This window comes from Protopterus annectens, chromosome 13.part0, assembly GCF_019279795.1.
Source record: "Protopterus annectens isolate FY-2018-M chromosome 13.part0, PAN1.0, whole genome shotgun sequence".
Classification (NCBI taxonomy): Eukaryota; Metazoa; Chordata; order Ceratodontiformes; family Protopteridae; genus Protopterus; species Protopterus annectens.
In genome coordinates this window covers 1,171,365,177-1,171,379,338 of record NC_056747.1, presented here as the reverse complement: position 1 = coordinate 1,171,379,338, position 14,162 = coordinate 1,171,365,177, and the positions used below count along the sequence as shown (strand labels likewise).

The following is a 14,162-nucleotide window of genomic DNA, read 5'->3' as shown; positions in this document are numbered from 1 at the left end:
GCCTACTGACTTGCATATTAAACCAACGCCATCTTCTTCTTCAAGGCCTAAAACTCGAACCATGCCTAGAAAACTGACGCCCAGACCACATGGTCAGGCCTCTGTGCCTAAAAAACAAATGATAAGAATAGCTGAAGACCTTATTACTTTAATCAGGGGAAGCCAACCTTCCCCCTCTAAGAGATCTAGGACTGAGTTTGCTTATGATACTTCTGACCAGGATTCTGAAATTTCTGTTTCCTCTGATGACCAGGATTTACCCTTATCTGCCTATGAGGATTCTGATGCTGAGGACTCTATTCCCTCTGCCCCACCCCCAGGAGGATCTCTCTTTTGGTGAAACTTTCATACTCTTAGGGAGCATTTTCATTGGAAAAGTCAGGATTTCTCTGATTCCAAAAAGAGGCTTAGGGATTTCTTACTCCTGCCCCAGCACAGGCCTTTAGCTATCCCTCCTGTACTAGACATTGTTGATAATGCATTTTCGGAATCTAGCTTGGCCCTTGACTCTTTATCTCCTGCTCCCAGAAAACCTGATAGATATTCAAAAATCCTACTGCGGATTCTGAGACCATTTCACAGGGTCCCAAGGGCATTAAAGGTACTACTGCTAAAAATCCTACCCCCTCTGATAGAGACTCTAGGGCGCTGGATAGATGGGGTAAGAAGGTATACACTTCTGCAGCTTTGGCCATTAGGGCCTTAAACTGCCAGTTTTATATGTTAAAGTATCAGCAGCATATTATTGGATTGCTTAAACAGAAAATGATGTTGATTCCTGGGTGTGCTGAAAATAAGGATTTACAGGATTTAATGCATTCTGATGAACAAGTTGGAAAACATACTTTGCAATGTGGTTTTGATTCATTAGAGGCATCTTGCAGGGCTGCTGTCACCAGGTCTGTACTTAGAAGGCATGCTTGGCTTAAGGAGCAATCCTTGCCAGATCATGTTAAAGCTAAATTACTGGATGCTCCCTTAAATCAGGACTGCCTGATTGGCAATAAGGCAGAAGAAGTTCTTAAAAAGATTGAGGAAAAAGCTAAATCTATGCAAACTGTTAAACATTTCTTACAATTTCAACCTCCAAGATTTAGTAGGCATTGGCCTTCCAAAAATTGTTCCTTTCCTGCCTCTTCCAGGCCTTCTCAGCCCAAACCCAGATCCAGCAGGACACCCAGGCTTCAGTCCCAGGGTACGCACAGGACTAAGCAGTGGGGGGGGCTCTTCCAAATCTGGGAGTAGTAAAACTCCCCCCTATGGCAAACTGTCTCAATGACTTCATTTTAAAACTTCCAAGCACTTCTCAACTGACTGAAAGGGGCTTTGGGGGGAAAGATTGCCCTACATGCAAAAAACTGGGAGCTCATTACCCTGGACAAATTGGTTTTAAATAGTGTCCCAAGGATACAGACTTCACTTCCGCACCTTACCAACCCCAAACGGTTGGCCAGATCTACCCCCAAATTAGTGGGCAGAGGCTCAAAAGCAAGTACTCTCTCTTTTAAGCATAAAGACTATTCAGACTGTACCAGAAGAGGAAAAGGGACAAGGTTTCTACTCAAGACCTTTCCTGGTACCCAGAAAAGGCAATTCATGGTGTCCTATCCTGGACCTGTCTACTCTAAACACCTTTTTGGTGATTCCAAAATTCAAGATGCTGACTCTTCACCAGTTGCTTCCTGTGCTAGGCAAAGATGCCTGGTTGGCAACACTCGATTTAAAGAAAGCATACTTGCACATCCCAATCAGGGAATCTTGCAGAAGATACCTACGCTTCAAAGCAGGCTACGTGCACTATCAGTTCTCTGCACTGCCCTTTGGCTTATCTGCTGCGCCCAGGGTATTCACAAAGTGCCTAGCTCCAGTCATTGCATTTTGCAGGCAAAGAAATATTCAAATATACCCATACCTGGACGATTGTCTAATTCAGGCAGAAAGCCAGGACATACTTTTGAATCATCTGGCCTTTGTACAAAGAGTGCTAACTTGTCTGGGGTGCACCATAAATGAAAAGAAATCACACCTGGTACCCTGTCAACAAATTATATTCCTGAGAGCAAGCTTGAATACAACTTCCCAGATGGCTGTCCTCACGCCAGAGAAACAAATTCATTTGACAACCTACTTCAAACTAGTGGCCACGAAAACCCTGCTATCTGCAAGACAAATACTGCAAGCCTTGGGGTTCATGGCCTCGTGCATTCTTCTAATTCCATATGCAAGACTGCATATGAGGAAACTACAATGGTATGTAAAAAGCCTATGGTGTCAACATTCTCAGGATCTAGAAGCAATGATTCCTATCATACCTTGCCTACCCCTAGAGTTTCTTTGGTGGGCAGAGGCTTGCCACCAAAACAAGGGACTACCATTCACTTTACCCACTGCTGCCCAAACCCTAACCACAGATGCATCAGACTATGCATGGGGGGCTCACCTGGCAGGCAAGTGCATTCAGGGCAAATGGAACCCAAGTCAAATGCACCTGCATATCAATCAAAAGGAAATCTTAGCTGTATAGAATGCTCTGACAGCCTTCAAGGACCACATTTTTCCAGGACAATTAATGGTAAAGACGGACAACACCACCGTTATGTGGTACATAAACAAACAGGGGGGTACCCATTCTTACCCCCTCTGCAGACTAGCCATGGCATTGTGCAACACCGCCTTGAGCTACCAAGTACTTCTACAAGCTCAATTCCTGCCAGGAAAGCTAAATACACTGGCAGAATGGACTAAGCAGAAATCTCATGGACCCACATGAGTGGAAACTGGAACCAAAGATTTTCAACATGTTGACAAACAAATGGGGGAGCCCAGATATAGACCTGTTTGCCTCCCCCCAGAACTACCAATTGGACAAATTTTGCACAAGGACTCCCCACAAACAAGCTTGCTAAGTGGATGCTCTGTCCTTAATCTGGGAAAACCTATCAGTGTATGCCTATCCTCCTCTACCTCTCCTCTCCAAAGTACTACTAACGATCAAACAGGGCAAACCAAGGACAATATTGATTGCACCGGACTGGCCACGCCAACACTGGTACCCCCTCTTGCGCAGTGTGTCACCGTTGGCCGTATGGCACCTGCCTCAGACCCCTACCCTGTTGTCTCAGCAGGAGAACCAGATTCTGCACCCTCCGCTTCAAACCCTGAACCTAGCAGCCTGGCTAATTACCTAATCTCTCCTTTACCATCCCTCAGTAAACCAGTGACGGATATCATTTTAGAGGCAAAGAGGCCTAGTACTAGAAAATCTTATGCTGAAAAATGGAAAAGATTCTGTGCCTAGAACCAGTCTCAGGGGTTGAGCACAGCAGCGCCCAACTTACCTCAGATTTTACAATACTTAACTGAGATGCTTCACAAGGGCCTTTCTTTTTCCTCCATCAAAATTCACGCCTCAGCCATTTCAGCTCATTATAACACAGAACCTCCCCTCTTCCCTCATCCACTGCTGAAGCAGTTCCTCAGATGGGCCAAAAATTTAAGACCACCCAGGAGAGCTCCAACGCCAGCTTGGGACCTTAACTTTGTATTGGAGAAGCTCACTCTTCCTCCTTTCGAGCCAGCTGCTAGTGCGAATTTAAAATTCCTTTCTTGAAAAACAGCCTTCCTTTAGCAATCACTTCAGCAAGAAGGGTATCTGAATTACAGGCCCTTATGGCAGTGGAGCCTTTCATCATCTTTCATGCGGACAGGGTGTCCCTCAGAACTAGTCCCTCCTTCTTGCCCAATGTGGTATCCAGTGTGGCTATTAATCAGTCCATTCATTTGCCAACCTTCTTTCCTAATCCACAGAACAAAGGGGAATGGATACTGCACTCCTCAGATGTGCACAAACAACTTAGATTTTACTTGGGCAGGAATAAACCGCAAAGAAAATCTGAACAACTGCTGGTGGCAAGAGCAGAGGGGAAGGCTATTTCAAAGCAAACCATTTCTAAATGGATAGGCCATTGCATTCATTTCTGCTATAAGCACCATGGAAAACCTATCCCACAGGGGATCCAGACCCCATTCATCCAGGGCTGCATCTACCTCTACAGCCTTTCTCAAAGGTGTCCCTACCAGGGACATCCTAGAAGCTGCTACCTGGAGTTCTGTACATACTTTCACCAAGCATTACCATTTGCCTATTTTCTCTAAATTCAGAGCTGGCTTTGCCACTGCAGTCTTGCTGGGTCTTTTAGGTGGCCCTAATGCTATCTAAATTCCTCCTTCCATCTTTAACTTTGGGAATCTACCCAAATGTGATGACTGCAAAAGTGAAACATGAAGAACATAGTACAGTTGTGTACACTCACCATAAATGTAGATGTTAGAGTATATTCACTGTTGCAGTCCTGGTTACTCTCCCTCCAGACCCTTGCTTTTTTCTTTGGCTGTACCTCTTTTACTATGCTTAAAAGCTTTTTGGTGCATTTGCTTTTTTATTGGAGGCATTTCCTTGTGTGTGTGTGTGTGTGTGTGTGTGTGTGTGTGTGTGTGTGTGTATATATATATATATATATATATAGATATATATATATATATATATATATATATATATATATGTATATATATATATATATATATATATATATATATATATATATATATATATATATATATATATGTATATAGATATATAGATATATGTATATAGATATATGTATATAGATATATAATGTATATAGATATATGTATGTGTGTATATATATATATATATATATATATATATATATATATATATGTGTGTGTGTGTGTGTGTGTGTGTGTATATATATATATATATATATATATGTATGTATATATATGTTTTATTGCTTCCCATTAAGGAGGCGCCTGGCATCAGGGGCAGAAAAACTGATGTAATGGTGTCGGCTGCATGTTTTATACCCCTGACGACTTGACATCACGGAAGAAGAGACCGCAACCGACGCAGGACCCAAGACTTTTATTAATCAGGCCGACTGAGGGCTACTGCAAGCAGATAACCCAAATGTGATGACTGCAACAGTGAATACACTCGAACATCTACATTTATGGTAAGTGTACACAACTGTACTTTCCAAGGCACTTCACAAAGGGTATGGCTCCTGTGATAGCCTTCTACAGACTGCAGGGTATTCACACTTGTCCATATTTAGACAAATTACATATCTTTGCAGAGCCTTTCTCAATGTCTCAGGAATCTCTGTTAGGTAAGGGATTGGCTAGGATTCCAAGAAAATTTACAGAAGTTTTGACTGACGTGTCACAGACTGGATTTACTCACACAAGACCAGGGATGTTTATTACATACCAACCCCAATCAACTACAACTGATTGCCTGGATAATATACCTTTTAGGCACCTTTTCTCTGGGGACGTGCTGCAGGTATTACTGGAAGCAAGAAAGCCTGCTACAGTCATGTAGTAGCAAATGGAAAAGGTTTTCTTGCTCGTGCCATTAAAAGGATCAGCACCCATTCAAGGCTAGTATTTCCATGTCTGAGTTGCTATCCTCTGACCTGCCTTACTCTACAATCAAGGTCATTGGTTGGCCGGTTCAACATGACTGGCCATGGATCCCTCTTTTCAGTACAACCTCATGTGAAAAACATTTTCGAAAGGGCTGTTTCATAAGAATCCTCCTGGGAATCAGAGATCTTAATTTTGTTTTAGGAAGTACTAACTCGTGCTCCATTTGACCCAGCTCATCAGGCTGACTTGAAGTTCTTAACATGGAAAACATACTAATTGCTCTGACTACTGCAAGAAGAGTGTCCGAGTTGCAGGCCTTCACTGTGAGTCAGCTTTACCCCATTTTCTACAAAGATAGGGTTTCCTTAAGAACTAATCCTTAATTTATGTCTAAAGTGGTATATCAATTTACCTTAAGCCAAGCTATTCTTCTTCCCAGAATCTAAAAATGAGGGAGAAAGGATACTTCATACCTTGGATGTCCACAGTCAACTTGGGTACTATCTCGACAGAACAAAATCTTTTAGAATGTTTGATCAGTTGATCATTTGATTTGAAAGTAAGAAAAAAAAAAGGACAACCTTGGTAAACAGACCATTGCAAGATTCTCTTGTCGTTGCTTTTTGTTATTCCTACTACAACAGAGCATTTCCAGGCAGGATCAAGGCTCACTGTACCAGGGCTGTGACTCTTTGGAAACAGTAGAATGCTAGAGATATTCTAGAAACAGCAAATTGGTCCCCTGTGCACACTTTCACAGAGCACTCCAGTCTAGACATCTTCTCTAGGTGTAAGACGGGCTTTGCTATGGCCACTCTCTATGGGCTCATGGAGCCTCATTTTCCCCCCTCCTAGTCAGTTTAAGTTGTGGTAATCTACCCATATAACTGAGGCTACTAAAGCAGTGCTCAAGTGAAGAACACTGAATGTTTGTGTAAGTAAACTTACCATAACAGTTGATGTTTGAATGATCACTACTGCAGTAGCTGCTCCTTCCCTCCATCCTCCTTTTTTTTGCATACTTTTTATTTTATATTCCTAGTGTTGTCTTCTCAGGGCTTTAGCTTGTATCTGTCACTGTTAGAATGAAAGTTATGAAGGGCTTTGCACCCAAACCTGACTTTTAGTCAGCTCAGCTCAATGTAACTGATGGTTTGGGAACGTGGAAGATGACTTGACAGTTTGGAAGCTGACTGACTGTTGTATCCTTGGAAGGATATAAGTCATGTAGCTAAGGCTAATACAACTGTGATTATTCAAACATCTACTGTTGTAATAAGTTTACTTGCATATCTGTACTTTCTGTGATAGTGCTGGTAAGTGTGCTTCCCTGCCTGCCTTATTCATATATGGTAACCCTAACCCTACCCTTTACCTAACCCAAACCATACACTTTAGGATACTAAGCAACCTTTCCCTTATGGTAGCACTAAACAAGACAAAAAGGAGACATACACACATACACACACACACACACACACACACACACACACACACACACACACACATTCAACCCCCAATGTCAAAACTCTGGATACAAGTAAAAGTTTTGACATTACTACCATTTTCCACTTCTCTTCCATTCAGTAATCCAAAATTTGATTACTTCAGCATTCACAAATGACACCTTAAAACTGTCGTTAACCCCAAAAAACATTAATGGAAAAAACATGCAACCAGATGTTACAGGCACATATATGTATATGGGTGTCACTCAACTTATCTAACTTTCACTTTATCTGATCACAAGTTGTTGAATAAAACACTTAACAAATGTTATCTAATGATGTTGTTCAGTAAATCCTACCTGTTATAACTTAAATAGTAAGGAAAGTTTATGATTTTTTGATCATTGGCTTGTGTTTTCTTGAAGATTTATAAGTAATATTGCAGTTTGCTAAATTACAGTGTGCGTTGGTTTATGAGCTGGTGGTGCACTTCAGTGTTTTTCCTTCTTCCACTGTAGTGCGACCATGGAATTGTTAGTTGTGGGGGTGGAGGGGGAATTTTTTTTGTTTTTTTGAGTTTTGCTGGTTTGGAGGAAATGAGCTTGGGTATGTTCAATTTTAGATGAAATGACACACACACACAGATGTGGACATGCCATAGGTGTGTACACTTATCTACAACTTAGTGCAATCTTGGAGTTTGTATATTTAATTTGCAAGGGGTGTGGGGGGTGCAGGGGGCACAGTCCCCCTGCAAAAATGTAGGATGGGATAATTTAGGTTTCTGGTGTTTTGGGGGTTGGGTATGTTGTAGGTGGAGTTTGTGTAGTTTTGTGTTTTAGTCCATGGGATGTGTTCGAGGAAGTGAGGTTCGACAATATGGAGTTTCGCTGTTCTGCAATGTCGATGGATTTGTCTTGAAATTTAATTTGATTTTATGAAGTAAACCCATATAGATAGATTATTAGATAGATAGAGACAGATATCTGGGTTCATTAACAATGGTGCAGGATTGCTGTAATGCTAGACTTGGGAATATGTCCTTTTCCCAGTGTTGTGCAGTGTTGGAGTTTGTATGTACAAGTATGCAGAGGGGCTTGTCTGTTTGCATGTTCTTGGATTATGAGCCAGAGCATGCACAGTTGCTTGTAGAAATTGTGAGCTTGATACGTTTTCTTTGCCTATATAAATAAGTTGATCTAATGTGAGTTAGACCAACTTAAATATAACTATGGATTTATCTTTGTGAAATGACTCAAAATGTTATATTTGTAAATTAAGGGCAGGGTAATGGTGCCACAAATCTGAAATTGTTTAGTATTAATGTAAAGACAAAGCTTTCTGCTCTGTCATACTGGGAAAACAAGATAGTATTGATTTTAGGATTTTCTTTATGTTTCACTGTTGCAGTCATCACTCTTGGGTCATCTGCTTGCAGTAGCCCTCAGTCGGCCTGATTAACAAAGTCTTGGGTCCTGCGTCGGTTGCTGTCCCTTCTTCCATGACATCAGGTCGTCATGGGTATAAAACATGCAGCCGACGCCATTACATCAGTCTTTCTTGCCGTGCGGTGCCCGAAGCAGAAGCAGTTTGCAAGTGCTGGTCGGCCGACTCCTTAAATTTTCATTTTCGAGTTTCAGAATCGAAGTCTTCAACTAAAGCTAAGTACCCCATTGGGGAAACCTTTTCTTGCTCCTTACCGATGTCAGTAAAAGTTAATAATTGCATTACTTGTAGAAAGCAAATACCTCATAAAGACTTTAATTCGTACTCTATTCCTTGCGTAGGCCCTGACCATGATGTACAGTACTGTCAGTTTTGTGCTTTATTTTATCAGCTCACTATCTGTCATCGGTATATTTTCACCTCTAAATATTTCGGTTCTCGGTTTAATTATCCAGAAATGTCATTGGTTAGCCATCCGACTACCAGGATTCCGAAAAAAACGCAAGGATAATGACAGAGACAGGCTGCCGAGGTCCAAAACTGCCGACGCTTCTCCTAAGCCAATCACCAGTTCGCCGGTACTCAGTGAGGCACTTTCGCCAGCTACTTCTGATTCGCAGGCCTCTACTGAGACCCATTCGGAGTCCGGTATGCCGCGAGATGCTTCAACTATGGAACCTGCGGATGTCTGTACCTTGGATGGATCCGGAGCTGCTGTGCAGGCACCAGCTTCTGAGGGTGTATTCAGGCCTAAGGACTTGCATATTAAACTGACGCCTCCTTCTTCTGCTTTTAGGCCTAAATCTCGAACCATGCCTAAAAAGATGACGCCCAGGCCGCATGCTCAGGTCTCTATGCCTAAAAAACAAATGATAAGAATGGCTGATGATCTTATAACTCTAATCAGGGAAAGCCAGTCTCCCCCTTCTAAGAAACCTAGGACTGAAGTTGCTGATTTCTCTGATTCTTCGGATGATCTGGATTTGCCCTTATCTATTTATGAGGATTCTGATGCAGAGTACTCTATTCCCTCTGCTTCCCCTCCAGAAGATTTTTCTTTTGGTGAAATCTTACATACTCTAAGGGAGCACTTCCACTGGGAAAGACAGGATTTTTCTGATTCAAAAAAGGGGCTTAGGGATTTCTTACTCCTACCTCAGCATAGGTCTTTAGCTATTCCTCCTGTACTAGACATTGTTGATGATGCTTTTTCGGAATCTAGTTTGGCCCCTAATTCTTTGCCTCCTGCTCCCAGAAAACCTGACAGATATTACAGGGTTCCTGATTCACACAAGTTCCTTTTTAAAAATCCTATTGTGGATCCAGAGACTGTTTCACAGGAACCCAAGGGCATTAAGGCTTCTACTGCTAAAAATCGTACCCCTTCTGATAGAGACTCCAGGGCGCTGGATAGATGGGGTAAGAAGGTTTACACTTCTGCAACCTTGGACATTAGGGCTTTAAATTGCCAGTTTCATATGTTAAAGTATCAACAACATGTTATTGGATTGCTTAAACAGAAAATGATGTTGATTCCTGACTGTGCGGAAAATAAAGAATTACAGGATTTAATGTATTCTTCTGAACAGGTTGAGAAATGTACTTTGCATTGTGGATTTGATTATTTAGAGGCCTCTTGCAGGGCAACTGTTACTGGTTCTTTGCTCAGAGGGCACGCTGGGATTAAGGAGCAATCTTTACCTGATCATGTTAAAGCAAAATTGTTGGATGCTCCCTTAAATCAGGACCGCCTGTTGGCAACAAGGCTGAGGGAAGTTCTTAAAAGATGGAAGATAAAACAAAAATCTGCAACTATTGTTAAAGATTTCTTAGTTCAGCCTCCTAGATAGTAAGAGTAGTGGCTGGCCCTAAGAATTGGTCCTTTCCTCCAGCCCCTTCCAGGTCAAACCCAGACATAGCAGACATAGCCCCCCAGAAGTTCCAGGTCCCAGGGGACACAGCGGGATGCTGTGCTGTGCTGAAAAAACCTTATCAAAATACCCTCAGTTTATGCCTTACCTCCTCTGCCTCTGCTAAAAAAGTACTACTAAAGATAAAACTGATTGCACCAGACAGCCCAACTTGATTGCACCAGACTGGCTCTTCTCATTTGTGTCACTGTTGGTCCCATGGCACCTGCCTCAGACTCCTACTCCTCAGACTCTCAGACTCATTGTTCTCTCCACCAAACCAAATTCCTGCACTAGCAGCCAGCTTGACTAATCACATAAGTTCTCCTTTACCATCCCTCAGTAAACCAGTGATGGATATCATTTTAGGGGTAAGGAGGCCTAGTACTAGAAAGTCTTACGCTGAAAAATGGAAAAGATTCTGTGCCTGGAACCAATCTCAAGGGATGAGCACAGCAGTGCCAAATTTACCTCAGATTTTATAATACTTAACTGAGATTTATCATAAGGGCCTGTCTTTCTCCTCCATCAAAATTCATGCCTCAGCCATCTCAGCTCATTATAACACAGAACCAACCCTCTTCTCTCTTCCACTGCTTAAGCAGTTCCTCAGGGGGGCCAAAATCTACGACCACCCAGGAGAGCTCCATCTCCAGCTTGGGAACTCAACTTTGTACTGGAAAAGTTCACCCTTCCTCCTTTCGAGCCAGCTGCCACTGCAGACTTAAAATTCCTTTCTTGGAAAACAATTTTCCTTTTAGCAATCACTTCAGCAAGAAGAGTATCTGAATTACAGGTCCGTATGGCAGTGGAGCCTTTCATCATCTTTCATGCAGACAAGGTGTCCCTCAGGACCAATCCCTCCTTCATGCCCAAGGTGGTATCCAGTGTGGCCCTTAATCAGTCCATACATTTGCCAACCTTCTTCTCTAATCCACAGAACAAGGGGGAATGGATTCTGCACTCCCTAGACGTGCGCAGACAACTTAGATTCTACTTGGACAGAACTAAATCTCAAAATAAGTCTGATCAACTGCTGATGCCATTTGCTGCAAGGGCAGAGGGGAAGGCTATTTCAAAGCAAAGCATTTCCAAATGGATAGGCCATTGCATTCATTTCTGCTACAAACACTATGGAAAACCTATCCCCCAGGGGATCAGACCCCACTCTACCAGGGCTGCATCTACCTCTACAGCCTTTCTCAGAGGCGTCCCTACCAGGGACATCCTAGAAGCTGCTACCTGGAGTTCTGTGCATACTTTCACCAAGCATTACCATCTGCCAGTTTTCTCTAAATCCAGAGCTAGCTTTGCCTCTGCAGTCTTGCAGGGCCTTTTAGCTGGTCCTAATTCTATTTAAATTCCTCCTCCCATCCTTAGCTTTGGGAATCTACCCAAAAGTGTTGACTGCAACAGTGAAACACGAAGAACATAGTACAGTTGTGTACACTTACCATAAATGTAGATGTTCGAGTGTATTCACTGTTGCAGTCCTGGTTACCCTCCCTCCAGCCCCCTTCTTTTTTTGGATATACCTCTACTTTCCTTTGCTATCTTCAAAAGCTTTTTGGTGTATTTGCTTTTATGTTGGAGGTATAATCTTGTATATTTATTGATTTAATTGCTTTCCATTAAGGGGGCACCTGACATCTGGGACAAGAAAAACTGATGTAATGGTGTCGGCTGCATGTTTTATACCACTGACGACCTGACATCATGGAAGAAGGGACAGCAACCGATGCAGGACCCAAGACCTTGTTCATCAGGCCGACTGAGGACTACTGCAAGCAGATAACCCAAAAGTGATGACTGTAACAGTGAATACACTTGAACATCTACATTTATGGTAAGTGTACACAACTGTACTTTGTATAGCTCATAATATGGAGTTTTGTTACTGATGACACCCACTTAGATGGTTTCTGCTATGATCAGTGGAAAAGTCTTTACTTGCCCCTTTGGACAGGCTGTTTTCATACATGCTGTAATTTCTCAGGAATTTATTTCTGTACTTTTCAGGTATCAATAAGAACAATGAAAACCTGTACTTGACTGTGAAGAAAAACAAGTCCAGCTGCTGTCGCTGATGAAGGACCAGTATGCAGTGTGGTTTCCCCAGACCAAAGGTCTCAAAAGTTGGATCCAAGTTATTGCTGACATGAGCTTTCCAGGAAAAGCTTGTGCTTTCTAGCTTCATATCTGAAGAAGAGCTGTATTGTTGCAAAGAGCTAGTCAAAAGTCATACCAGCATCAGAAATCCAGTCTTAACAGAAATCATTGCACTTTTCCTGTTTGCTTGTGTCACACATCGCTAAAGTATATATTTTCTCTCTTGCCAATATTTTGCCTAAGTATATAATTTTATGTTCATTGATAAGGTACCAGCTGGCTTAAACATCAGAATAAACCCCTCTTTATACAGCAGGTGTTCTTGATAGAGATGTTGCAGCAGTCAGTGAATATGGTCTAGGAGTTGGGGTCAGCATCTGTATTGTTTTTGTCACTTGTCATGGTAGTGGTTAGTCTAATCTGCGTTATTTTTTTCTGTTCTGAACAGGCTTATAGGTTGTAGTGTAAAGAGAAATAATGTGTATGTTGTTTGTCTGTATGTGTATTCACATGTGTGGTCTGTTTTATTTCAGTGTGCACTACATGCCACTGCATTTTAGAGAGCGAAGCCATAAATTTTGTGCACGTTTTTTGTAATCCTTAAGGTTTCTGTCGATTGACATTTTTTTACATTTAGTGTTTTTATTGCTGCTTCTGATGTGGAGTGGTATGCACAAATCTTAAATGAAATAATGCTTATAATTTGGAAATGCATTTGTGTGTGTGTGTGTGTGTGTGTGTGTGTGTGTGTGTGTGTGTGTGTGTGTGTGTGTGTGCATGCGCTCCCCTATCTACCCATTTGTTGACGTTTACATTTCTGGTTCCTGCAGTCCTAGCTTCTCCAGCAGAGGGCACTGTAAGTACTAGTGTTGGAGGACTGTCTCTAAAACCTCAGCAGCTATGATCTGGGGAACTGCTCGTTGCAGCTGTGCAGATTGACTATGTCTATCTTGTAGACTTTTTTCTGTCTAAAACCCATTCTCAACATAGGTAGTAGTTTCAGCCAGCAGTGACTACAGTGGTCAGAAGTATAGTGCCATGAGTGCTGTGGCATTTTAAATCGACAGTTCAAGAAACTTTGCACATCATTTGAAGTGTGATCCATGAGATGTGGAAATAAAGTGTATGGTGATGACTTCCACTTCCTACTGTATCTCTTTAGCATTCATTTGTGTAGATGAAACTCCTACTCATGGTTGTCTTTTATGGTTGACTCTTCACAGTGGTGGAAGACATGAATTCACTCTCAGTTGCGTCTGAATTTAAACCAGGACCAGTTTTATGTTTATTCCATATATTTTTTTCTGAATTAAGAAAGCAGTCCTTTTGTCATTCGTTTTGGTTAAGTACTCTTGTTCAGACTGGAGTGGAACAAGTCTAATATTTTTTTCTGTATATTATGTTAATATGTTTTATTTTCAAATGTTTATCATGCCAGCAAAACTCTTTTTGTACAATGTTAAATAGGCTTTGACAAGCTGCAATGCAGTTAGTCAATAAATGATTATGAAAGGCTTTTCTCTCTTTGACTTTATCCTTTTCTCATCTGAAGTAGTCTTGTAGTCTTGTTAAAGCTATCAGGTGAAATCCTGGGACTTTTTACAAGATGTCTTAGATCATGTCACTACCGAATGTATTTTGTGGCCTTAGGAATTGAGTTATTCTTTTGTTTGAAAGCAAGTGTTTTACAGATAATGATGCTTTATGGTTTTATATGTATAAAAGCAAAGTGTGCGTGTACGTGTGCGTGTGTGTGTGTGTGTATATATATATATATATATAAAGGGAAAGCGGG

At 41.7% G+C, this 14,162-nt stretch overlaps 1 protein-coding gene across 1 annotated transcript in view; it reads left to right on the top strand.

The window, feature by feature from the left end:
• Positions 1-13,882, top strand: part of RAB34 (RAB34, member RAS oncogene family) — a gene marked incomplete in the record, with an annotated part of 431,068 nt that extends 417,186 nt beyond the window's left edge. The window contains 1 exon segment of the mRNA XM_044055175.1: positions 12,278-13,882. Coding sequence (XP_043911110.1) covers positions 12,278-12,345 — 68 coding nt within the window.
• Between the last annotated feature and the right edge of the window lie 280 nt (positions 13,883-14,162).